The 24,467-nt window shown below is 42.0% G+C and overlaps 1 protein-coding gene across 22 annotated transcripts in view; it reads left to right on the top strand.

Annotated features, from left to right (window-relative positions):
* Positions 1-24,467, top strand: part of LOC135485374 (ryanodine receptor-like) — an 86,563-nt gene that overhangs the window by 32,025 nt on the left and 30,071 nt on the right. For 15 of the 22 annotated variants that reach the window (XM_064767328.1, XM_064767324.1, XM_064767347.1 and 12 more), the window contains 47 exons: positions 337-455; positions 781-914; positions 1,141-1,385; positions 1,657-1,846; positions 2,493-2,706; positions 3,060-3,164; positions 3,571-3,758; positions 4,004-4,163; positions 4,366-4,439; positions 4,593-4,675; positions 5,830-5,914; positions 6,129-6,249; positions 6,578-6,674; positions 6,828-6,905; positions 7,154-7,277; positions 7,461-7,565; positions 7,680-7,799; positions 8,174-8,322; positions 9,158-9,259; positions 9,598-9,636; positions 10,848-10,952; positions 11,711-11,776; positions 11,961-12,705; positions 12,882-13,062; positions 13,269-13,355; positions 13,890-14,079; positions 14,313-14,394; positions 14,572-14,769; positions 14,991-15,155; positions 15,396-15,554; positions 15,696-15,811; positions 16,079-16,128; positions 16,357-16,455; positions 16,736-16,834; positions 17,084-17,357; positions 17,633-17,757; positions 18,252-18,400; positions 18,540-18,687; positions 18,824-18,953; positions 19,232-19,471; positions 19,720-19,945; positions 20,162-20,427; positions 20,550-20,725; positions 21,979-22,199; positions 22,683-22,773; positions 23,793-23,930; positions 24,168-24,331. In XM_064767328.1, coding sequence (XP_064623398.1) covers positions 337-455; positions 781-914; positions 1,141-1,385; positions 1,657-1,846; positions 2,493-2,706; positions 3,060-3,164; positions 3,571-3,758; positions 4,004-4,163; positions 4,366-4,439; positions 4,593-4,675; positions 5,830-5,914; positions 6,129-6,249; positions 6,578-6,674; positions 6,828-6,905; positions 7,154-7,277; positions 7,461-7,565; positions 7,680-7,799; positions 8,174-8,322; positions 9,158-9,259; positions 9,598-9,636; positions 10,848-10,952; positions 11,711-11,776; positions 11,961-12,705; positions 12,882-13,062; positions 13,269-13,355; positions 13,890-14,079; positions 14,313-14,394; positions 14,572-14,769; positions 14,991-15,155; positions 15,396-15,554; positions 15,696-15,811; positions 16,079-16,128; positions 16,357-16,455; positions 16,736-16,834; positions 17,084-17,357; positions 17,633-17,757; positions 18,252-18,400; positions 18,540-18,687; positions 18,824-18,953; positions 19,232-19,471; positions 19,720-19,945; positions 20,162-20,427; positions 20,550-20,725; positions 21,979-22,199; positions 22,683-22,773; positions 23,793-23,930; positions 24,168-24,331 — 7,222 coding nt within the window. The remainder of the gene's footprint in view (positions 1-336; positions 456-780; positions 915-1,140; positions 1,386-1,656; positions 1,847-2,492; positions 2,707-3,059; positions 3,165-3,570; positions 3,759-4,003; positions 4,164-4,365; positions 4,440-4,592; positions 4,676-5,829; positions 5,915-6,128; positions 6,250-6,577; positions 6,675-6,827; positions 6,906-7,153; positions 7,278-7,460; positions 7,566-7,679; positions 7,800-8,173; positions 8,323-9,157; positions 9,260-9,597; positions 9,637-10,847; positions 10,953-11,710; positions 11,777-11,960; positions 12,706-12,881; positions 13,063-13,268; positions 13,356-13,889; positions 14,080-14,312; positions 14,395-14,571; positions 14,770-14,990; positions 15,156-15,395; positions 15,555-15,695; positions 15,812-16,078; positions 16,129-16,356; positions 16,456-16,735; positions 16,835-17,083; positions 17,358-17,632; positions 17,758-18,251; positions 18,401-18,539; positions 18,688-18,823; positions 18,954-19,231; positions 19,472-19,719; positions 19,946-20,161; positions 20,428-20,549; positions 20,726-21,978; positions 22,200-22,682; positions 22,774-23,792; positions 23,931-24,167; positions 24,332-24,467) is intronic. The other 7 variants (XM_064767338.1, XM_064767329.1, XM_064767339.1 and 4 more) reach the window with 7 other exon arrangements.

Below are 24,467 nucleotides of genomic sequence, written 5' to 3'. Positions count from 1 at the left end.
GGGAGTTGCCATTTTTACCTTGTTTATTCAGACTTGAACAAACTGATAATGGTCCGGACAACCCGAGGGTTCCATTCTGTGTCCTATGGAATATTTGCCATGACATTCTCTTGGTGTTGGCACAGTAATAGTTTGACCAATCAATCTAACTGAATGACCCGTCAGTAGAGAAATGCAATTAAATGGATAGCATGATTAATGCAGAGATGATTAAATGAACTCATCATTGTGTGGAATCTGAGGTGTGAATAAATTCTGTATACAAATGTTCAAGAGAACCTGAATACAAGGAGATCACCATCCAAATTATCACTTGTCATTTAATATACATTTCAGGTGTCCTTGATGTGTTACATTGTGTGCTGATTGATTCCCCAGAAGCCCTGAACATGATTAAGGAGAACCACATCCGAACCATTATCTCTCTCATAGATAAACATGGTCGAGACCCAAAGGTAGGCGATATCCTAACCAAGACCTCAAGTTTGGTGTCAGCTCTTCAAACCTAACTCTTTTTAAAAAAAAGGAATTATAGGAGACTCTTTTAAGAAAGTTTAAATGTTTCTTGAATCCCTTTTGGGGCAAGTTGGTGCTTCTCTCTGCAATGATATTGAGGTGGCTGAGTAAACCAACCAAAGGTTATATGTCCAAAATGGTTGTGGTCCAAAACGTGGCATATTTCTTTGATTATACTGCCTGGTGAAGACATGCATCTTCAAATGGATTATTAGCAGATACTCTGGGAGCAAGCAGTTTTCATTTCTTCTCTGTTCCGTCTAGGTGCTTGAAGTTCTGTGTTCCCTCTGTGTTGGTAATGACGTGGCCGTGCGGACCAACCAGAATCTCATCTGTGATAACCTACTGCCGGGCAGAGACCTGCTTCTTCAAACCAAAGTCGTGGATGAAGTGACGAGGTAGGCTGGTGGCGGCTATAGATTTGTTCTAAACCAGTAGCAATACACCGCTCATTCCAGCATTATGATAGGACCCTCAAATGTTTGCCAACTTCCTAAAGATCTATTTGGACCACCATCATCCATTTTAACCACAGCAAGTCATAAACCCCCACCTTATAGTTGGAGATTGGTGTGATTTCAGATCCGTATTATCAGAAGTCTTCTCATTTTGCATCTTTTTTAGCGTTCGGCCAAATGTTTTTGTTGGTCTGAAGGAAGGCTCACCAATCTACAGGCGTTGGTACTATGAGATGATCGTAGATGATATCGAGACAGTGTCACACACTGGAACCAAGCCACATATCCGAGTGGGCTGGGCGGACACAGAGGGTTACCAGCCGTACCCTGGTGGTGGAGAACACTGGGGTGGAAACGGTGTCGGTGACGACTTGTATTCGTATGGCTTTGATGGACAGTTTCTATGGACAGGTAAGAAGGGGAGGGGACCATGGTGGTATATTAGAGTAAACGGGAATGTGCTAAACTACGTCACGGCTCAGAAGACTTCAGCTCATACCACGGAAAAAAACAGTTTTGATTGGAATAACAGGATAAAATTGTAATCTGCTGAAATAAAATTCACAAATTTTAAATTTTTAGGTCATTTTTCGGTTTACAGTAGAACCAAATGATCCATGTTGAATCTATGCACATTTCTTTCCAAGGCTACATATCTCTATATCTGTATGAAATCTTCCAGGTGGAGTTGCAAGGAAGGTCCGAGTAATCAACCATGGTCTCCAACGTGGAGATATCGTTGGTTGCTACCTGGACCTTGGAGCACCGTCAATGACATTTGAGGTGAACGGGATCCGAGTCAAGGGTATCTTCCGAGACTTCAACCTCAAGGGCATGTTCTTTCCCATTGTCAGCTTGTCTTCGAAAGTATCGTAAGTGTTTGATTCAGCTATCTGGGTTGTAGTTCTCTAGATGACAGTACGAAACTGAACTCTTGTGCCGGATATAGCGTGACTGACATCTGAGTAGAGAGTCCTGTTGTTGTCCGATGTGGATCAGGTTGTGTTTGGAAGAGACTCATTCAAATATTTAGTGGGATATGATGTTGACCATGACATTTATGCATGCAAACAGTTATTAGAACTGTCAGCATTTGCCTGTGTACTGTAAACTTGATACTTGATACCTGGAAGGACCATTATCCATTATTCTATTCAACCATACCACATTACTTCACGACAAAGTCCAGTAAGTTTATATGAGTAGTCCATAGATGACACCGTTGACAACAAATGTTGCTTATATTTCAGGTTTCTCGCTGAATGGTGAGCTAATGATTGGTCACATGGGCCAGGAGATAGACTCATTCAAATATTCAGTGGGATATGTTGTTGACCATGACATTTGTGCATGCAAACAGTTATTAGAGCTGTCAGCATTTGTCTGTTTGCTGTATACTTGATAGTTGATACTTGGAAGGACCATTATCCATTATTCTATTCAGCCATACCACATTACTTCATGACAAATTTGCAAAAATGAAACACTAACGAAACTTATGGAGTTAACAATTTTCAGGTGTCGTTTCATCCTCGGAGGGGAGCATGGCCGCCTCAGGTTTGGCCCCCACGAAGGCTTTGCCCCTGTCTGCGAGTCACTCCTTCCCAAAGAGAAGCTGAAGATTGAACCGTGCTTCCATGTGGGTGACGTCCAGAGATGTGTGATAGCAGGGCCAGGAGAGTCTTTGAAAGACAATGCAATCTTTGTCCCAAATCCAGTGGATACGTCTCATGTAAGCAAATACCCCTCGGTCAAAATTTTGTCAGAGTGTTAGTATTTTACTGGGAATGATTGAAGCATCTTCTTACCAGGGCTGTAGGGGCTGCGCTATGGAAACGTTGAGGCTTGTCATCTCTGAGGTATCGGGTTCGATTCCTGGTCAGTCGTTGTATACTCTTCATTTCTTCCAGGGTGCGTAGTTGCCTCCTGAGCTACAAATCGCCCAAAAGTTGTCCGAAGAGCCAATATTGAGCCAATTAGCTCACATTCTCTCAATTCAATATCTATTTTATCTTTCTGACTAAGGTTTGACTATCGACCCTGTCCTTCTAGTAAAAGTTTTAATATATAATTCGTTCTCTTTAGATTCAACTCCCAACGTACATTGAGTCTGTGAGGGACAAGCTGGCAGAGAACACCCATGAACTCTGGGCCATGAGCAAGATAGAGAATGGTTGGACATATTCTGATGTAAGTATCTGTGTTTTGTATCACTTTGTTATAGACGGCATGGTTAAATTGTCAGTGTCACAGTCTAAAACATTGGTACCCAACATGAACACAGCACAAGTGGGAGTACTTCGATTGCCACATTCTTTTTCTGGAAACATGAAACTGAGATTCGTTGTACGCGGAGCCTCTGCCAGGGCAAGAAAAGCAACCTGTCCAAGTCTACACTAGTTTGTGTTTCACTCCCTCTAGGTTGAGGACAAGTTGCTAGGCCATTACCCCAAATGTGCTGCTAGAAGCTGCAAAGTGCTTTCAGCCAGCAAGAGTTGAGGAATTAGATCACTTTCTTTCAAAATCCAGGATACCATGATAGGATGGCCCGCTTTGTATTGCGCTTGTTCATTACTATTTTCCTTTTTTTGACTAGGTGCGTGACGATGCCAGAAGGAAACACCCTTGCCTGACAACCTTTGAGAGGTTGCCACAGACAGATCGACAGTTTAACATCACCGTGGCATTTGAGATGCTCAGGACCCTCTTGGCCCTTGGGTACCACATCAGCATTGACCAAGCCAAGAAAGATGCCCGTCTCAAGACTCTCAAACTACCACAGAAGTAAGTGGGACAAATCACTCAAAAATAAGTGTCATGTTTTGGATTTTATCTCCTTTCGAAATGTTCATTCTTTTTCTTTTATAGATCATGATTTGTTTCCCAGCTTCCTACAGTCCACGGTGTACAGACCAACCCCTCATGATGTATCTGCCATTCAGCAAGTTTAGCTGACTGAGAAATAGAAAAACTTGTTGAACTGTTAGCTACTCATTTTCCTGAAATATCATGTTCCTTATTTCTTGCAGTTTTCTACAGACCAACGGATACAGGCCAACCCCTCTTGACTTATCAACGGTTCAACTGACTGAGAGGAACGAAGAGCTTGTGGACCTGCTGGCAGAGAATACTCACATGGTCTGGGCAAGGGATAGAATCAAGCAGGGTTGGACATATGGACACTCAGAGGTAGGAAAGCCATTCATGACTGCTCTTCTGGTTCGATGGCCTGGGCGTAATTTGCAAAAGGAGGGTGCCATGTTCGACTCATGATGCCATGTCGGAAATCTTTAACCGTGAAATGTTTGCGAAGCTAAAAGTTGTCGCATTTGTTCATTTTCATTTGGTGATTTTTGTATGGTCTCATCTTGATTTGTGTTTCCCCTTCCAGGATGCTGTCAACAAGAGAAGTCCATTCCTTGTCCCATACAGCAAGTGTGATGAGAACATCAAAAGGGCAAATAGGTAAAGCATAATATCACTCATTATTTAGCTTTCAAGCGTGCATTGGTTTTCAGCAACTGCCAAGTATTTGGGATTATTATGGTTTCATTATCTGAACATTCTAAAGGATCAATTTCACTGAACATTTCATGAAACGTTTGAATGTCATTCCAGGGAGACAGCCAGTGAGAGTGTAAAGACATTAATAGCATTTGGCTACAACCTGGATCCACCAACCAATGAGTCTGGAGAAAGTGGTAAGTGGTGCGATTAATCATTCATTGGCAGTCGCCTTAATGCCCAAGAGATTGATTTCAAAATGGACGTATCCATTTTAGGCGGCCATTTTGAGAAAATTATAAAGCTAGAAAAACAAGTCAAGTCCATTTTACTGCCATATTATTTTCATGACTGTAGGCCTACTTGTAGTATTCTAAGATATAATGAAGGAATGGTAGAATCTTGACCTGGTCTGTATCCCTTCTTGGCTATTTTTTTCTCAAAAGTTTTGTGATCCACATAGTATAGGTACCCAGAAACACCTGAGGACCTATACGAAAACCTAAACTTTTTACTTCTTTCATTGCAACACTTATAACCAAAGAACATCATGCAGTATTCATATATGTTTGTGAAGGCTTCGTGAATTAAATTATGTTTCATACATTTTCCTTTTTTGCTACCATAGTTGGATCTGGTAGTTATTTCACAAAAGGTAAAACTGTATTAAACCCCTCCGAGTAAATCTGTCATCCGTACTGATACTTTCTAACCCTTCTTTTTGGTTTATTGTCTCTTAATCCATGCCAATCATCTGTTGGATTTACAAACATCTCTAATTGTCGTTCAAATTATTTTTTTTCTTCAACATCATTCCTTTCTTTTGGTTAATTGAGACTGCTATAGTTTTTTTCCCAGTCATATGTATTTTTCCCCTCTATCTTCTTATTGCTGAAGATGACCAATAAATGATACCGTATTGTTAAAATCTGTCTGTCCATTTCACATGTGTGTTGAGTGTTGATGGGAGCCTTCGCTATCTTGCTGGGTTCCGATCTACTGAAATTGTTTCTCATTCCCATTTACAATTTGCCCACTAATACTTGCGCCAATGATCTCTGCATATCAGTCAGCATTCAGCAATATACTTCAAAACATCAATACATCACTCTGCTTCATGATGATACCCTAATGACATCACACTCCATATCATTGGTGCCATGGCTACAATAGTGTTAAAAGAAAGCAAAATTTCAAAAAAATCAATGGACACCTGTTACTTGGTAGACTGTTTGAGTACAATTTCTGATGTACCTCTTTACTAGATACATTTGCGATGGCCTTCTGTGACAGCCTCTAATGTACTGCCCCTTTAAGAAGTATAATTCTCTTAACCCCCCTCTGTTTCCAGGCAAGGCACAGCAAGTAACTGACAAGAAGAAGTCAATGCGCTTGTATCGGGCAGAATACACCTATGCTGTGACATCAGGAAAATGGTAGGTGTTTCAACAAAAAGAAATGTATGGAAAGTGTTCACCCTGCAGGTATGAGATGTTTATTGCTGCAGCCTGCGATAGTTATCACTGTGGTGAACAACAAGCTCGCTTCTCTGTGGGTAACAATGGCTATCGCTGGGTTTGCTATTTGTTGAAGGTCGTCAGAATTTTGTCAGACACAGTAATCATGCCTACCAAACCTTTTCTCCTCCAGGTACTACGAGTTTGAAGTGATCACCCCTGGTGATGCCAGGATTGGCTGGGCAAAGATCACCTCAAAACCAAACCATGAGCTTGGCTCTGATGACCAGTCGTACGTTTTTGATGGATTCTTGGTAAGATTTTCCTCTACTTTGACCATCAGCATATTTTGAGATATAAACATTTCTTTGATCGAGCTCAGTTAATTGATCAACTAGGATACATTGGCTGCTCTCCTTTCCCTCTCTATCCTTGTTCTTTTAAGACTCTCTCAAGTAAATACCTTCCATCATTCCATTTGTCTTGGCCATTTCAAAGCAATGCCTCTGATAAAATTGTAAATTTGCATAAAATGTTCAGGTGAGTTGTATCTTGTGAGTGATTGGATCAAAGGGCCCAGTATCCTGTTGCATGTCCTGTTCTCTGAGGTCAGATGGTTTCATTTTGTTTCATTTTTTGCAGGCTCGCAAGTGGCACCAAGGCTCTGAGCCGTATGGCAAGATATGGCAACGCGGAGACACCATTGGCTGTATGCTTGATCTCACAGACAAGACCGTCAGTAAGTTGTCTATAGAAGCACAAACTGTGGTATTTATTAGTAGTCCAGTAGGTTCATGCCGGTAGTCCAGTAGGTTCATAGGAGTAGTCCAGTAAGTTTATATGAGTAGTCCAGAGATGACACCGTTGACAACAAATGTTGCTTATATTTCAGGTTTCTCGCTGAATGGTGAGCTAATGATGGATCACATGGGCCAGGAGATAGCCTTCAAGAATGTTGATACAGCAGTTGGTATGTATACCGTCCATACTAGATACCGTCAATACACTCAAAGTAATCAACCATCCGTCTGTGATATGTAAAATGTAATGATAAGTATTCTCATGAAATTAATTGAGGATCACTGACAAAATACATATTACTCTTGTAGAAGAAAAGGTGAAAAACCTGAATTATGCCTAGGAAAGATTCAGATTTGGAGAATTTAGTCGAATGTTTAACTAAAATGGACATCAAATTTTTCATTTTTCGCTCTTCAGGTTATGTGCCAGCTTTCTACCTGGGTTGCCTGCAGCAGGGCAAACTCAACTTCGGGCAGGACGTCAACAGCCTCAAGTATTTCACGTGCTGTGGCTTACAGGAGGGATATGAACCATTCTGCGTGTAAGTTTATCTGGTCATGAGTTTTCCTGTCCAAAGAACCATGACATGTTATACCCTATTTCCTCAGTTGCTCAGTCTTTATAACAACCATCTTTTCTTCCTCAGATAAGTTTAACAGGAAAAATCAACAAACTTAATGATGTCAACAGTTAAATCTAAATGAATTGTACAATCTTCTTTCAGGAACATGACCCGAAACATGCCACTCTGGTACGGTAAGGAGCAGGCAATGTTCATCCCTGCTGACAGTAGCCACCCGAGGATTGAGGTCAACAAGTCGGCCGGCGGGTAAGTCATCATTGCACATACTAAACTGGCCCTTTGAGAGAAGATGGTTGAGTACAATGCTACTCTTTCACTCGGCAGCCATCCGATTATCAATTCTCAAATTGTTTCTTTCAGTGGTACAGCAGCCCCATGCCTGAGGGTTGTATCCAAGACGTTTGGAACTCTTGAAAAGAGTCGCTTGGAATTCCTTCGTCTCAGCTTACCTGTCAAAACTATGGACAGAGCCTTGGCAAAGTAAGTAAACAAACAGGTAGAAATAATGTAAATAACGGAGCCTCCATTTGTAAATCAATATCACTGGAAAGATATATTTCATTGTAAATAAATGAAAGTTCCAATGAAGTTTACGATAGTCAATGTCAAGATTGGCTGCTTACACTGCTTCAAATCCCTTATTCTTGATGATGCGTTGTCCGATTTTGGCAACATGAGTATTTTAAGATTCTTCAGACTGTGAAGTTTTACATGAAAGAAGACATTAATTTGTTCAACTGTTGTGTGAAATCACTAACAATCTGAGTTCCACTTTCTCGTGGAGTGGACTGAAGGGGATAACGGCCTTCCTAACAACTCTACTCTACTTGAACTACTTGTTGCTTCTCTTCCAGGGAGAAATCGGTGACCATGGACAGCAGAATGAATATGGAGAACCTCCGTCGCGGCCAGATGGATATCACCGAGGAAGGTCACGAACGAGGGTATAACGATGCTGCCTATAGCTCTGCTGATGTGGAGAGGGGAACCAAAGTCATTGCTGGTAAGTTGATTAATGCAATATCCTTGACAGTTGCGTCTTTTATTTGTGTTTCCCTTACATTGTTTTACAGACAGTTCATTTGAAACATTTTGAATCCTGCAATGAATCTATACTTTGTAGAGAAAAGGCTGAAACATGTAAAAGGGACTCAGAAATGCATAAGCATTCAATTTCACTTTTGCAGTGATGCATTTTATCTTAAACATGGCTGCGTGGAAAACAAAACAAAACCTTTTCTTCAGTATTTTCACTTTTGATTTCTTGATTTGATCAGCATGGCTCTGATGTCTTCCTGATCCAAAGCCCTTGCATTCCTCTCATCCTGTCACTCAGTCTATCTTCATTTTGTACTCTTTGAAGCAAAAGATCATGGCAAAATGTTCAGGATTTTCCATTTGTTTAATACATGGCCCAAAAAGCTTCCTAATTTGCATGCTGACTGCCAAAAGCTTTTGGACTCGAACCTTAATCAAATCTTGGTGAATAAGTAAAACAGAGCTATGCAAGCCTTATAACCAACTGACACATGATTTGAAGGATGAAGCCCTGCGGTCAACATCAAAAGAAGGCTGTGTGGAGCAAAATAAACCCTGCAGTCAGCATGCAAATTAGATCTGTGTACAAAATGGCCAAATCCCGAACTATGATCTTCTGATGGTTATACCTTTAGCTTATTTTGCTTTTTTGCTCATCTTAAATTGAAATTTGAAAGATATCTAAGAAATCATTTGGGTTTGATATACCATTACGTCGGTAGTTCCATTACACTATTATAGTTTTGTTGCCTCCTCTACGCCTCGTCCTCCCTAGCTTTAGCTTGATGCCCCTGTTTCAGGTATGGCTGATGACACCGAAAGGAAGCGGAAAGTACCCATTATACCAAATCAAACACCAATTATGCAGCTGGACGGTGGGCCTCACGGTCGGGAGTCTGCTGGTATGCCATCAGCCTGAATTAGAATAGAATTTAACTACATGTTACTGTAACCAATTTATGAAAATGGGAGAAACTAACATTGTCGTAAGGTTTTTTCATCATTCAGTCAGTTCAAAATTTTCAAAATTTTGAAAAATTTTCAAAGTCAAAAAAGTTTTGGGACTGATGATGTTGGGTGATGTTGGTTCATTTCGAGCAGAAAAAAAAAGAGAAAAAATATTTGGACTTAACCTCAAAAGCTATGCCTCATGTGCAGTCACCCATCTCTCATTCTAAATCTGCCCTGCGTAATAGCGTTGTACTGTCTTCACCTCACTATTGTGATTCCCTCCTGACAGGCCAGAACCACCATGTTTCCTTCTTTGCGGGCCAGTCAGGTTGGTTCTCTTTGCAGGCATGGGACTCGACCACATTTGTTTCTGTAAGCCCCTTCATTCATCCTTTTGGGCGGTGATGAAAGTGTTTAATGGTTTATGGTGACAAAATATCAAATTCAAGTGATACATGGCATAATGAAGTGATTACTTAACACTTCAGTCAGATAAGACACTCGACAAGATGAATAAAGGGGTTTACTGTATAAGTATTGCATCTCTAGTGGCTGAAACTACTAAACATCATGTTAAATTCATATTTGACAGTTAAATTAACTTGTCTTTGTTATGTTGGTGCAGAAATTGAGTCTGCACCAACTTGTGGATGACCCCCATAATGATTTCTCTGAGATAAATTTCACAGTGTACTGTACATCAAAGTTCCTCCTAGTTTTTCCAAGTTCAGTCATTTTCAATGAGATGACACGTGACATCCCTGCACATCTTTTGCAGCGTTTTGAACATTGCAATGTTTGTTTTAGGAACTTTGTTGATCCACTTGTCTCTGAGATACTAACCACCGATCATCGTTCATGTTTAAACTTTCCCATATTAGTACAGTTTCTTTAGACTTTTCATCAATTGCTTTAGCTTTTAATGCCCCAACTAAAGACTGCGTCCAAATGTGTACAAATGTTGTATTTGACGTTAATTGTTTGATATGAAAACTCAGTTTTATTTGTATGTAGCTTTTAGAAGTTGAGGTTTTCGAGTATCTTTAGCTGCACATAAAGCACCCTGACAGTTGTATATCCGTGTGTCTTTGCAGTAGAAATAGTTCATGCTCTATTGTGTGACTGGATTTCAAATCATATGAAAATATTCACCTTTTATTGTGTCATATTGAAATTTCTGTAAGTAAGGTAACTAAAAACGAAAAAATTACTTTTGACCAGTTTTGAATATATTCTAGTTTCAGTGATCTTAGAGTCCCCTTCATACTTAATGGACCTGACAATAAGGCCAGGCCAGAACATGATGTCATTATCTGACAGCTTTATATCACCAACCTATTGTCTAATAATCATTGGTAGTTCAGTGGAACTAGATTTTATCCAGGTCTGGTTGATGTTTCGTCGGATATCAGTATTTCATGACTTTGTCCTTGATCAGTTTTATGTTTACCATGTTTATAGAGTCCAAACCCCGGCATCTTATCTGTTATCATCATTGTTTATATTAACCGCTCACTTCACTCCTCTTCCCTCATATAGATTCATTACGGCGTATTGTTCATGATAACTACAGTAACGATCACGGTCACGGCTCAGACACGCTCAGATCAGACTATTCTTATAGCAGTAGTGCTTACATGTCCAGTAAGTAACCACATCCCAAAGCATGAGATACACATTCAGATTTTTCAAATCTTTACTCCTGCTTCACATTTCACTGTGTCACCCTATGGGATCGAATTTTTTCTCTTTGTAATTCAGGCTAGATCACAATTGTCAGTGAAGCGCACCATTGTCTGTACATTTCAAGTTACTGAGCTCTGCACTCTAAAACAAACATCATTCTTCATCACTCTAAATGTTGTCATCACCAATCTCACACTGTCGTGATTGTATTTCCTGTCATGATGTCCACCAACTTAAATTGTCATTATTAAGCTCACTGCAGACTGCAATCGCAGCAATGATCACATGTATCTGTAGCATGCTTTATGATACCACTAGTAGTCTGTTGGCAGCACTTTGCTTAAGTTTTCACCTTCTTAAGGTCTGATTCATCTGCAACCAGAAACCGTTGCAGTTTCTCCATGTTCCACAGGCTTTCTGGTCAGTTGAAATATCACCGTGCTACTAACTTACATTAGAGTTCATCCAATGCCTGTGAAAACCGTGCGGTTTCTCGTGTTCACTTGTGTGGTGAAAAGTCTTAACCTTATTTGTACTTTCCTGATGTTTATTTTGTAATCATATTTCATCTTGCCAAGCTTGGGGTGATCTTTTCACTCATCTGTAATAACTGATGCCATATATCCTCTTTCGCATTACTTGTATGTTCGATCATACCTGGGTCATGACCCCCCCTTTGTCTCTACAGTAAAAGAGATATGATTTGTGTTTTATAGATGCAGAAGATGACGAGCATCCCTACACAAGAGGAATGGTGAATGGCGATATGGCCAGATCTTCTAGTAAGTTTGTTACTTAACACCTCAGTCTCATCTCTGCCATCATAATTGCTGGTCTGTTGCTGGCTTTAGTGCCAGCCTGCAAGTAGCTCAAGCTGCACCTCGATAAAAGCTCTTGTGGTATTGAAAAAGAATGAGTTGTTTCCATGGTATTTGGTGGTTTCTTATAACTTGTTGATCATTCCAGCAATGCCAGCTAGAGGATTCAGCGACGACATGCAGACAGACATCAGACGTCAGCAGTTCCGTACCCAACAGGGACAATCCTATGACGACTCCATGGGTGACAGACGAGACATGAAAGCCGGTCTCCGTGCGTCTGCAAGCGAAACGATGATCTTAGACCCCGCGGAAGACTTCCTCGGAGTTCCTAAAACACAGCGGTCGAGTTCCAAATTCTCCCTTCTGGAAAAATTCCATGATACTTCGAAGGCGATTGCTGATAAAGCAAAAGCAGATGCAGCCAAACAGGCCAAGTCGCCATTTGCCAAGTTTAAGAAGCAATTCTCCAAAGATCCTTCCATGGGTGAGAGGTCAAAATCTGAAGAAAAGCCAAAGAAAGAAAAGAAAGGCGCAAAGTTAAGCAAGCAGCAAAAACGGTCCGTTGCAAATCAAGATCTGGATATCAGAGAGATGGAGGCACGTCTGGAAGCTCAGGCCAACATTATGCCAGTTGATCCAGAATTTGGCATGGAACCTGAAAACAATGACGGTGCAATGACGGAACAGGAGACTCGTGAATTAGAAGCGATGGCAGACCAGATCAATTCATATTTTTATGGGATACGTATCTTCCCTGGTCAAGATCCGGCCAATATTCATGTTGGTTGGGTGACCTCTGGGTTCCACACGTATTGCGACCAGTTTGATATCAAGAATATCCGGAACGTCGTCGTCTGCCAGTTGGATGCGGAGTATAGGATCAAACAAAGGTAAAGTGCCGTTTTAGTAAAGATGGAGAGGTTCTCTTGTGGCGATCCGATGTAGACTGGCATCTCATCATGCGAGAAATGATGACATCTCCTCTAACGCGACAATTCAACCTTTGTCCCATGAGTGGTCATGTTACCGAGGTTCCACTGTATATTGAGAGTATGTTTCTTTTCAGCGTTGGTCTAAAGAACTGCTACATGGTGTCTGCGGGCACCCTCCAACAAAGGTATGGTGGTCAAGACGACTCGGCCACCAAACGCCAGGCATCGGGTGTTGTTATTGGCTGTGTTGTGGATACTGCCAACGGCCAGCTGAGCTTCACGTTCAATGGGAGGGAAGTGGCCAATAAGTTCCATGTAAGTCGAAATTATGATCACCTGGGAAGTACATTTCATAATCTAGACGATCATTCACCAAACTCGTCAAGTGCAACAAAGGTGTTTGACCCTGTTCTGAAGAGCTAGGATAAACAAATTCACACCACAGCAGTCATCTCGTCTCATTTTAAATTTTAATTCATGCTTATTTTGCTGCAGTTCATGGTGTGTTGGTTCCATTTCAGGTTGATCCTGGCACCAAGCTGTACCCTGCTGTGTTCTGTGAACCAACAAGCAAAGAAATGTTCCAGTTTGAGCTTGGGAGGAGGAGAGTAAGTTCAGGTTCCTTATCACCACGTTTGTGAATTTTTAAAGGTTTTCAAGTGGATCATCTCTTTGTATACCTGTAAGCGTTTCAAAGAAAACCCAGTGGTTTCCAGTGCTATAGCAAGTGTGGTGGTGGTGCCAAGTGGTAGCAAGATTACTAGCAGCAGAAGATAGCCATTCTGAACCATCAGAGGTACTCCGTCTGTAACCTACCGCTAACGGAGTCCGGGTCGGTGGAGTGGAACCAAAACTTGATGGTCAAGTTGTTGCTAAGCTAGTAGTAGTAGTAGTAGTGCAGAAGTAGTTGGAGCTAACCTGATTAATTTGCATCATTCATCACATGATCATGTAAAGATGTGTTGACAGTTCTGAACATTAAGGGAAAATCAAATGTCCCAGACTGAAGATACTATAAGTTTGTAGTTCGATGAGTCACAGGAAAAACAGGGTTGTTTCAAATATGTTGTTCTGTGTTGGGAAGGTAAGAAACGAAAGTGAGAAGAAACTAAGATTTTTACCTTTCTCCTTGTTGATTTCAGAATGCACTACCCCTGTCTGCCTGCTTGTTCCGATCGAGTAAGAAGGATGTTAATCCCCAGTGTCCACCTCGCCTGGACATCCAGATCATGAAGCAGGCCCAGTGGTCGCGGGTACCGGATATGTCTCTGTCTGTCCATACGCTCAAGATGTCCGACATCAGGGGCTGGAGTATGCTCTGTGAAAATCCAGGTAAAGCACAAGGCGATCTTTAGCGGGGGTAGCCTCTAGGCATATCTATGACGCGTTACGACTGTGACGCATTATGAAATGCATGATGTTATGCCATTGCCTCGAAGGATGCTGTAGATAGTCGTAGTCAAACGAATATCATCGCATAACATCACGTAGTAAAAAGACGGTTGTAATCATCAGCCAATCTATTACAAAAAACCTAATCATTTCATAACTTTTCTTTCTTTCAGTGTCTTTCATGGCTCTTCACATCCCAGAAGAAGACAAGTGCCTCGACATACGAGAACTTAGTGAACATACAGAACTGCTCAAGTAAGTTGCTAAAACTCTTCATCTCTAAATGGCATGGTGCTTTGTGCCTCCCGATGCCATTTACTCAAACAGAAGATCTGCTCATTGTGACTCATTTTGCCAGTTCATTGATAGTTTGGAATGACAAATCAAAAGATTGAAGTAATTCTTTACCAAATGTTGTCACTTTTCCTTCAGCTTCCACGCCAAGAGTCTGTACCTCTACTGGGCAGTGTGTTCGCATGGTAATCACAAGGTGGCGCACACACTCATTAAACACATCGACGTGATCCAGTTCATGTACTGCATCACGAATGAATGCCTCCCGGGTCCGCTCAGGATGGGGTACCACAACCTGCTCATATGTATGCACTTGGAGACACATGCGAAAGAAATGTAAGGAAACCTCTCGAAATAGTTACAGCTCATTTGCAGAATCACTGGCAAACTAACTCCACCTCATGACCACAAAATGTATGTCATAGCGTCGTCTTAACAAGCTTAACTTAATAATTAACGACAGTTAGAATTCAGGATGATCTCCTCAACCAAAGTTTGATCCGGTGAACACTGGAGCCCCTGGCATTTTCATCAATTTCACAATTGTGTTATTTCAGGCTGAGTACCCAGAATGAATACATCATCCCCATGGAAATGGACAAAAAGAACTCAAAGGAGATGCTGAACAAAGCTCTCCAGGGAGAAGTGTTCAGTGACAACCTTTCCATCCCAGGCGGTGATATCGTCTCGATCAGGCCTGAGCTAGAGCTGAAATATTCTGGGTAAGCACAAAACAGATTCTCTGAGATTTTTGGACTGGACTGTCTCGTTGCCAACATCCAGCATAGACAAGGCCCAGTGTGCTTGCTCCAGGTAGAAGTGTTCAGTGAAAACCTTTCCATACCTGCTGATATTGTCTCAATCAGGCCAGAACTGGAGCTGAGTATTCAGGTTTGGAGACATGTTCTTTTAAACCTCACAAACTGTTTTGTGATAACCATATTTCACGTTGACATTTTCAGTCCAACCTTTGATGAGGGTAACAAGCGAGCCATGCACAGCCCAGCCTTCCCCATTGATGATCTCAAAAGATACATCATGAAGAATCTGAACGAGGCTGTAAAGAAGGGACACTCGCATATCAGAGACCCAATTGGAGGAACAAGCGAAAACCTTTTCGTGTAAGTTCTATTAGTGCTCTTTATTTATACATGTATTTCCATTGAGGTGGCCAAATTTCCTGGGTTTTAGTTGTAGAAAACCATGGTGAATGGTTTGAGTGCTGGGATTGGTATTGGTAATTTATTTCTTTATTATTCCAGTCCTATCCTACGCGTCTGTGACAACCTTCTCGTGATGGGGGTCCTCGATGAATCTGACACACACCAACTCATGATGCTCATTGATCCAAAGTCCATTGATGTTAACTTGGAAACGGGTAGGTATACAATATGATTGCTGAGCCCTTATGCTACTGTGGGGTTTTGTAGTATTTGTGGTCCGTTGTGACAAAAGATTGGGACCATCTGTAGGTTGTGACAGACCATTGGGATGGTGCAGACCCCTTTAAGAGACAAGTCAAGATTCCTCCTGATCCAGACTGTCCTTAGGTTGTGACATGAGGTAATTGTATGAGTCAAAACACTCGTGGCCAAAACTACCAGCTATGTATAACTGCTGATGTATACTTTCTGTCTTTATTCAGAAGAGAAAGGACTCCTGAATATGAAAGTTGATGAACCAGTTAAGCTAGAGGTGAGTTAATATATGATTTCTTGTTTTGAAGTGCAATGAAGAAGGAAACCAGAAACCCTGGAAGACAATATTTTGGTTAATTCATTGTTTGGAGAACACTTTTGTTTACATCGTTATGTTATACAAAACTCTTCCCCTCGATCAGTAAGGACATTGTCCACAACAAGTTTTTTTGCTAGTTTTGTATAAACATGTTCAATAATTGTAAGGTGGTGTTGAATGTTTCAGTTGTGTCGCATCATGCAGCATCTCTGCGACTGCCAGCTCAGACGAAGAGTTGAGATTCTCTCCGGCTTCTCAGCAGATTTTGTCAAGGATTGCCAGAATGTAAGTACAAAAAGCCTTAGCAGCAAGAGGTTTTTGGCAACTTTCTTTTACTTGGTATAATGGTGCATGGTCCTGCTGTCTACTATAATTTTTCCATACAAAAATTTGCCAAAACATTGCTGCTGGGAACAAAGAGATCAACCAGAGAAGTTAGCATTTTGCCAAATTGCTTCAGGTCTTGAAATTATAAGGATCGTTTGCAAATTTTACCAGTTCATGGTCAATTTGAAACAATTTTCTGAAAAATGATGGGATGCACTCCATTGCTATTGTCATTTAGGACCAGAAGAAGAGATACAATGAGGTGAAGCAGGCGGATCTCCCCATGTCCGTGGCGGCCAAAAAGACAAGGGAATTCAGATGTCCTCCCGTAGAGCAGGTAACCATCTTTTTGATGACTTATTTGTGAATTCTGTGAAATTCTGCATGCTTTTTACGTATTATGTATCTATCATTACGTTGAGTGCATACCACGTATATGGTCCAATATGGCCACCAAGCGGCCATATTGGACAATATATTGGTATATATTGGTCCATATATGGTCCCTGCCCAGGTGATCTTGGTCAGGGTGGAGTGTCAGGGAAATTAGTAGGACACAGGTGTCAAAATGTACTTTTTCTTCTAGATGCGGTATCTGTTACATTTCAAAGCAGACGCTGAAGACGAGGACTCCGAGTTTTGTTCCTGCACCGATGAACTCAAGGAAGTTCTCCGGAAATTCCATGATAGTCTTCTCACCTCGGTCTCACTGCCGAAAACAGACGGCGGGGACGAAGAAGAGGGCGAGCAGGTGCCACCGGTCACGTTCGTGGATAAGATTAACGCGCTGATAAATGGCGCTCCACCACCAGAACCACCTCCGCCAAAGATCATAGATGATTCAGCTCATACTGGCCCAGGTGAGGGTTCGTTTTTGTTAGTTTCATGATGGTTGGTGATGTGCGGGTTGCGAGATGTCTCGACTTTCGATCCAACATTGTCCAGAGATCATGGGTTTGAACACCTCCCAGCGTCACAGGTCCATATGTAGCGTCCCTATTTCCGCCAATGGGTGCATTTTTCAATGATAAAACCATTCAGTTGAACATTTTCACATCCCTTCGCATGTGAAATGAAGGCGTTTAGATTAGATTAGAATGTGCAAATCTTCTTTATTTGCATTTTTCTCTTGCAGTTCCATTGTGTCGTCTGATTAGTAACTGCGTGGTGAAGTGGGGCAAGTCGGACTTCATTGAGAATCACGATCTCGTGAGGGAGATGTTCAGTCTGCTGCATCGACAGTACGATGGACTAGGAGAGGTAAGGCATATTTTCTTCTTCACTGAGGAATCTTAGTTTGACGTTTCATTCAAAGGACTTGCCAATTGATGGAGAGGGATTTGTCTAAGGTCTCAAGCCATCTGTCTGTACTGCATACTGAATCCACCAACCTTGGACTACAGATTTCAAAACGTAAGACAACTCTATATCTGGGGCATTGACGAGAATGGACTATGCAATACATTGGGTGATATGAATAAAGACTAGTAAATGATTTTACTTCAGTTTTGTACAGAAAGGCCTAGTGTAAATGTACATGGGGTTTTCAGTAAAAGCAATTGCTAGTCTTTATTCATATCACCCATTGAGTCAGGTCTAGTCCAAGTCTTGGGGTTGAGATAGTGTTATACTATCACCTAGGTAACACCATCACTGACACTTTCTCCACCCCAAAAATTGACCTAACCCATTGAACAACAAGTAAGTGGTCACTTTCGTTGAGCTGAATTTGAAATTTCCTTCCACCATTTCAGCTGATGCGCGCCCTTGATAAGACATATGTGATCAGTGCTGTCAGCCACTCTGATGTGGCAAGTCTCTTGAAAGCATTAGGAACCATCCGGTTACTACTTTCAGTACAGGTGGACACGGACGAGGAGGCATTGCTCAAGACTAATCTTTGGTAAGGAAATCAATGAGATGGTGGAACTATTAAAAGGTGAAAGATCTGCCCCGTAATTCGGGCATGCGTGGTTATGGCAGTGAGTATAACTGTTTCAGGAACCTGGAAGCTGATATCATGTCATCATCATTTCTTTCAGGACCACTATGGACAATAAGATCTTCTTCCAGCATCCCGACCTGATGCGAGCACTGTGCGTCCACGAGACGGTAATGCAACTGATGGTCAACACGCTCACCAAGGCACAATCTCAAACTGGAAACGAGGATGGCACCGATGAAACAAAGGTAATGATCTTCATCTTCATCTTCATCTTCATCTTGATTGATACTCCGCTTGACCTTGGTGAGGGCATAAACAGCGAAGGGTGGCAACTCTGTACTTGTCCAGTGAACTTATTTCTCCCTCTCTGGTTTATTTCAGGATGGCTCCGCAGACATGGTTGTGACGTGTTGTCGTTTCTTGTGCTATTTCTGCCGAACTGGTCGCCACAATCAGCGGGCCATGTTTGAGCATCTGGCATACATGTTAGAAAACAGTGGAATGTTGCTGTGTGAGTAGAAACTGATGACATCAAATATTCATATCAGCATCCTTTTGAAGACATAGGCTTTTCGTTTTGATCTTGTTTTCTATCTCCTGCTCCAAATACTGTACTGTCCAGCCACAACAACTGAGTTGCAAAAGATGGCATATCTTTCCTGAGAAAACTCTTCTTCATGATTTTGAGACAATTCTCTCTTTCTGCTTACTGAAAGAGCACAGAAAGTGCAGATTAGTGTTGAGCTGCAAAATCGAAATCATTTACGTGTATGTCTTGTCTGTTTACAGCTCGTCCATCACTGCGAGGTTCTTGTCCACTGGACGTCGCCTATTCCTCGCTAATGGACAACAATGAGCTAGCACTGGCACTGCGAGAATCTAATCTGGAGCGTATAACCCAGTACCTAGCCCGATGTGGTGTCCAGGCGAATATTGACCTCATCAACAAGGGCTATCCAGATATTGGCTGGGATCCGGTCGAAGGAGAGCGATTTTTGGACTTCCTGAGGTTCTGTGTCTGGGTAAATGGTAAGTAGACACTTTCTTCATTTTGTTTTTTGTCTTGAATTAGGCCTGAATTTTGATCTAGTTGAGTCACTATTGGTTGTTTTTGTGCTAAGTTTGTCTCCAACCCTGCCATCAACCATGTGTAAGGGTTCTATTACTGAAATATCCTTCTAAAGAACATCGCTGTGAGCAGCCTTTTGATTTTGGCCCTGCTTGCATAGCTAGTGAACCTATCGACACACATGATAACGTTCCTCTGTTTATTTTAGGTGAGAGCGTTGAAGAAAATGCCAACTTGGTGGTGCGGCTCCTTATCCGACGCCCCGAATGTCTTGGTCCGGCCCTGCGTGGGGAAGGAGGAGGCCTGCTCAAGGCCATCAAGGACGGCATCAAGATGTCCGAGCAGATCGCAGCAGCCAAGGGGAGCGCATCTGTCTCCTTCCTAGCAGCTGTCAATGATGTGGATGACTCGGGTGGCCAGTACCTGAATCAGAGGTAGGCTGTTAGTTTCCTTCCTTAAGATGCCGCCCCAATCTCCATACCCACAATTGTAGGCTTTTCAGCGATTGTAGGCTCTTCAGCGATTGTGCATGTTGGTCAGGGCAAGGCAATTTCACTGATAACTAATTACTGCTCTGTCAAAGCAATTTTACTGTATAACTCACGAACTGCAAAGTTTAATTCTTTTTCTCTTCTTTACTTTGTTTTCAGGAAGTATGATTTCTCCACACTACCACCCCAGGATGACGAAGACTACATCGACATCGGTGACTCCATCCTGGGCTTCTACACTGTACTCGTTGACCTGTTAGGCCGCTGTGCACCTGAGTCTGAAGCCATCAAGAGTGGACGCAGCGATGCTCTTCGAGCCAGGGCAATCCTGAGGAGTTTGGTGTCCATGGAGGACCTGGAGGGCGTCCTTGCACTTCGGTTCATCTTGCCTACTGCTCAACCGGAGACAGTTTATGACGAAGATGGTAAGGGTAAAACATTCTGTTTGGGGGAGATGCATAAATTTCGTCTGGGTTGCAAATAATGATTCAAGTTAGCTCACATGCTTGTGACCCAATATCTTAATCTACCCTCCCTTCTTCTTTAGGTGAGCCTGAGGTGAAGGACACCGCTGGTATGCCACCTGGCCTGTTGCCGATTCACAAGTCTTCTATCGTCATGTTCCTGGAACGGGTGTACGGCGTCGACAGCCAGGAGACGTTCTTCAGGCTTCTGGAGGAAGGATTCTTGCCTGACATGAGGGCAGCTGTGTCACTGGATACAGTAAGTCCGAAATCACTTTAACCTATCAACCCCAGGATTAATTCAACTTTTCCGTGCCCCCCAGACGGGATTAGTTGGAGCAGAAACCACTTTTTATCATTTTTCACTATTATATGCAAGTGATATATAAGATGGAACAAATACTTCTGCGTTACTCTGCTCGAAATCTTCGGATCATCTTGAACCCACAAGTGGCCTTGGGGAGAACATGAACGTATTCCTTGCTTAAATTCAATGCATTTTCTTCGGCCTTTCAGGTTAGAACTGAGGTAAGGTTGTGTTAGGCACCTTAACCCTCCTAGTTTCTTGTGAATCCTTTCTTAAAGAGTCGCAACCGGTTTTCAAAATAACCCCTTTCATTACAATGTGATCTGAGTTTATCTGCGTTGGCTTTAAATTGCATTGATATTTTCAATGCAATCTCCTTCATTCTAAGTCCTTTTCATCTGGTAAACATTGAAAATAATATCATACATTTTAAGTTGTTGATCATCCTGCTGCAAATTTTCAGCTTCCTCTCTTTTAAAGGCCCAGTACCTCTGTTCAAATTTTTACATGTACCCTAAACACAGAAGAAAAATTACGATAAATATCATTTTTGCAACTTTTGGGGTGGTTAAAAGCCATATCTGAATTCATCAGGGTAAATCATCATTTCACCATGGTGAATTGGGATTCATTTTTGTAAGGGATTGCAGGTAGGTCACTATCTACCTAAGAATACAAAGGTACTGGGCCTTTAAGATACTAACTTCTTCAGACCTCAACATAGCCCTCCCTCAATATGACTTGTGATGAACATGCTTTGCTTTTCAAGGTCTAGTGTTGCTGAAGTTGACTTTAAAGGATTTTAACTTACACAATGAAAGCTTTCAGGATATGTTTCTGCATGTAAAATCTATCATCTATAGAGTAAAGAGAAAGAGACAGTTATTCAAACTGACTTCCACTTTTCTACTTGTCGACTTTCTGTAAGTCAGAAAAATACATCGTGTCGAATATCTGTCAAATTGTTAAGGTTCTTCGTGAAAAGTTAAGGAAATGTGGTGATCTCCTGACAACTTTATTTCAAATCCTTGGGAAATTAGCACCCTGGTCCTAGAAAACTACTGCAAAGTGTTGACTAAGTGTTGTCTGCCTGAACAGGGGGGTGGAGGGTCAGCAATGACGGCTGCAAAATAAGAACTGGGAGAGTGATCTGATCAAGAGCGACTCTGATTTGATGTTGTTGACATTTGCCTTCCTCTTTCCAGGCTGCCGCCTCAGAGAGCGACATGGCGCTAGCACTCAACCGCTACCTCTGTAACAATGTGCTTCCATTGTTGACGACCCACGCCCATCACTTCAGCGACGCAGACCACTTCTCGGACCTGCTCGACTCCACACTCCAAATAGCGTACAGGTTGTCTAATTGCAAGTCACTTACCAAGGGACAGAGAGAGTGCTCGTCTGACTTCATGGTGGCCCTGACAAGGTAGGCCGAACATTTGTGACCCCTCACATCAAAACCAGGCTCATGTTACACAGAAGATGAGCCTAAATGACAGCGACATACGCCTAGTTTTGCTGTGACAGATCATGCATAGTGGTTAGATTGCCAGTAGGTGCATAATTGGGAGGTTGTGGGTTCAGCTCTCAGAAGGATCATCACTGTTTCTTCTTGTGTCCTTGAGCAAGACACTCGAGCCTAAATGGCTTGGTCCTTCATATGAGACATAAACTTAAACATGAGTAGCTGCGATGGACTCTTCAACTGGCCAACGATGGGGTCACCAGGCGTGCAAAACACTCATCCCACCTGGGAGGAGGAATTCTCCCTGAAAATAACACCTCCACGTGTCCAGTGAACACTGAAGAAGGACAACATACAATAAAGTCATGATGTTGTCCTAATATCTAAGGGCATGTCTGGTATCATTCTGCCCATTATTGACTGTCCTTTATCTCCTCTCTCCAGTCAGTTGCGGCCACCGATGATGACCAAGTTGCTGAAGAGGCTGACAGTGGACGTCCCATCTCTTACGGAGAATACAGTTGTCTCCCTAAGGGTAAGTGTCCATTCTGAATAAAACTCATTTCGTTTGCAGTGTTCTCCACTCAGTTCAGTAAAGATTTACACTGTTCAACCGGATAACTCAATTTTACATTGAGGAATCCAGCTTGTCTTCAAACCGGTTTAAGTGTGTGCCTGTTTACACTTAAGTCTAAGCCGTTTTGAAAATATCCGAACAGCAAGGTTAGCTTGGATGTTACGAGACAAAAGTGATGAATACCAACACTCTTCTTTGACTTGTTTATGGAGAATTCAGGGCCTAATTTAGCGGGGTGCGGCAACTGCCCTTCCGACATCTCGAAACAAATTGGCAGTTTAAGATCTCAAGTGACATGAACCTTTGAATTGAAATGAATGTGTTTGTGTCGTGTGTAGTTGCAGAAATGTAGAGGCAGTTATTTAGAGGTAGGAATCAATTCTCAACATAAACAGTTATCTTGTTTAAAGTGGCAGTTAAAATGAACTTTTCACCCTCATTTAGCCTTACCAAATTAAGCCACTTCAAATACTCTTCACCTAATTATTTGGCCTCACCAAATCTTGCCCATGCAAAGCCGTATGCCTTGGAGTACAATTTTACCCAGTTTATTAGTTTGTCCCTTTTCATATATTGCAGTTTCTTATCAGTTGTATCCCGAAAATGTTTGCTATCACCCTTTTCCCTGACCTGTCTTTGCCATCTCGTAGGCCTATTTCCTGACGGCGTACACCAAGACATATCAAATCTTATGAGAATTCCCCCGATATTTGGCATCTTCATTAGAGCCGCAATCAGAAATAGCTAACCATCGGTATCACTACTATCGTGACTACATGTATGCCCAGAAATAACAATACAAAACAATCAACTCGACTTGACGAAATCATCACTCTTGATCTCTGAACTCTGAACCTGTCTTTTGCTATTGTTTGTGTGACAGTTTTGGGCAGTCGTGCATGTATACATCATGGTCACTGCAAATTGTAACTACAATAACTGAACTGAATCTAAAGTTAGTTCTCTTTAACTTTCAGGTGCTAAACAACCATTATGAGAGATGCGGTCGATACTATGGCAGCGGAGGCTGGGGCTCACTCGGTTCAGCTACAGAAGAGGAGAAGAGACTGACCATGGTTCTCTTCAGTGGAATCTTTGATTCTTTGGCAAAGAGGGTAAGTTGAATTTGTGTCCTCAGACAAGTCGCTCATGTCATTCTTCAGAGTGGTAGCCTTTTGGTGTAGGGGTGGGGGAAAACACCTTCTCCATGTCCCCTGCCCGTTCTAGCTAGCTATAGCCCTCTGGTTAACTGTGTGTTATTTCCCTGCCCATGTTCACTCATCAATTTCTCAGTAAAACTTGCAAAGTAATCAGAGCAGTTATCAGTACTTGATGTGTCTTCCTTTCTACAGGCTTACGACCCAGAGCTGTTTTCCAAAGCTTTGCCTTGCTTGTCAGCCATTGGTTGTGCCTTGTCACCTGACTATGCCCTGACGCACCAAGATGACAATCTGTCTAAACCAAGTTCTTACGACACTGATGGACCATACGTGCCAAGACCGGTGGATACAAACAGGTCTGTAGCTAAAATCATGTACGATGCAACACCACCATCTTGGTGTGTTTCCTATCAGATGCGAATTCTGCTCCTCGAACTATAGGTCTTAATTGGGGCGTTCTTTTGCTTGGTCAGGCTATTCAGAAATGGAAAG

Source organism: Lineus longissimus, chromosome 3, assembly GCF_910592395.1.
Source record: "Lineus longissimus chromosome 3, tnLinLong1.2, whole genome shotgun sequence".
Taxonomy (NCBI): domain Eukaryota; kingdom Metazoa; phylum Nemertea; class Pilidiophora; order Heteronemertea; family Lineidae; genus Lineus; species Lineus longissimus.
The sequence above is the reverse complement of the archived record's forward strand: the minus strand, read 5'-3'. Positions and strand labels throughout refer to the sequence as shown.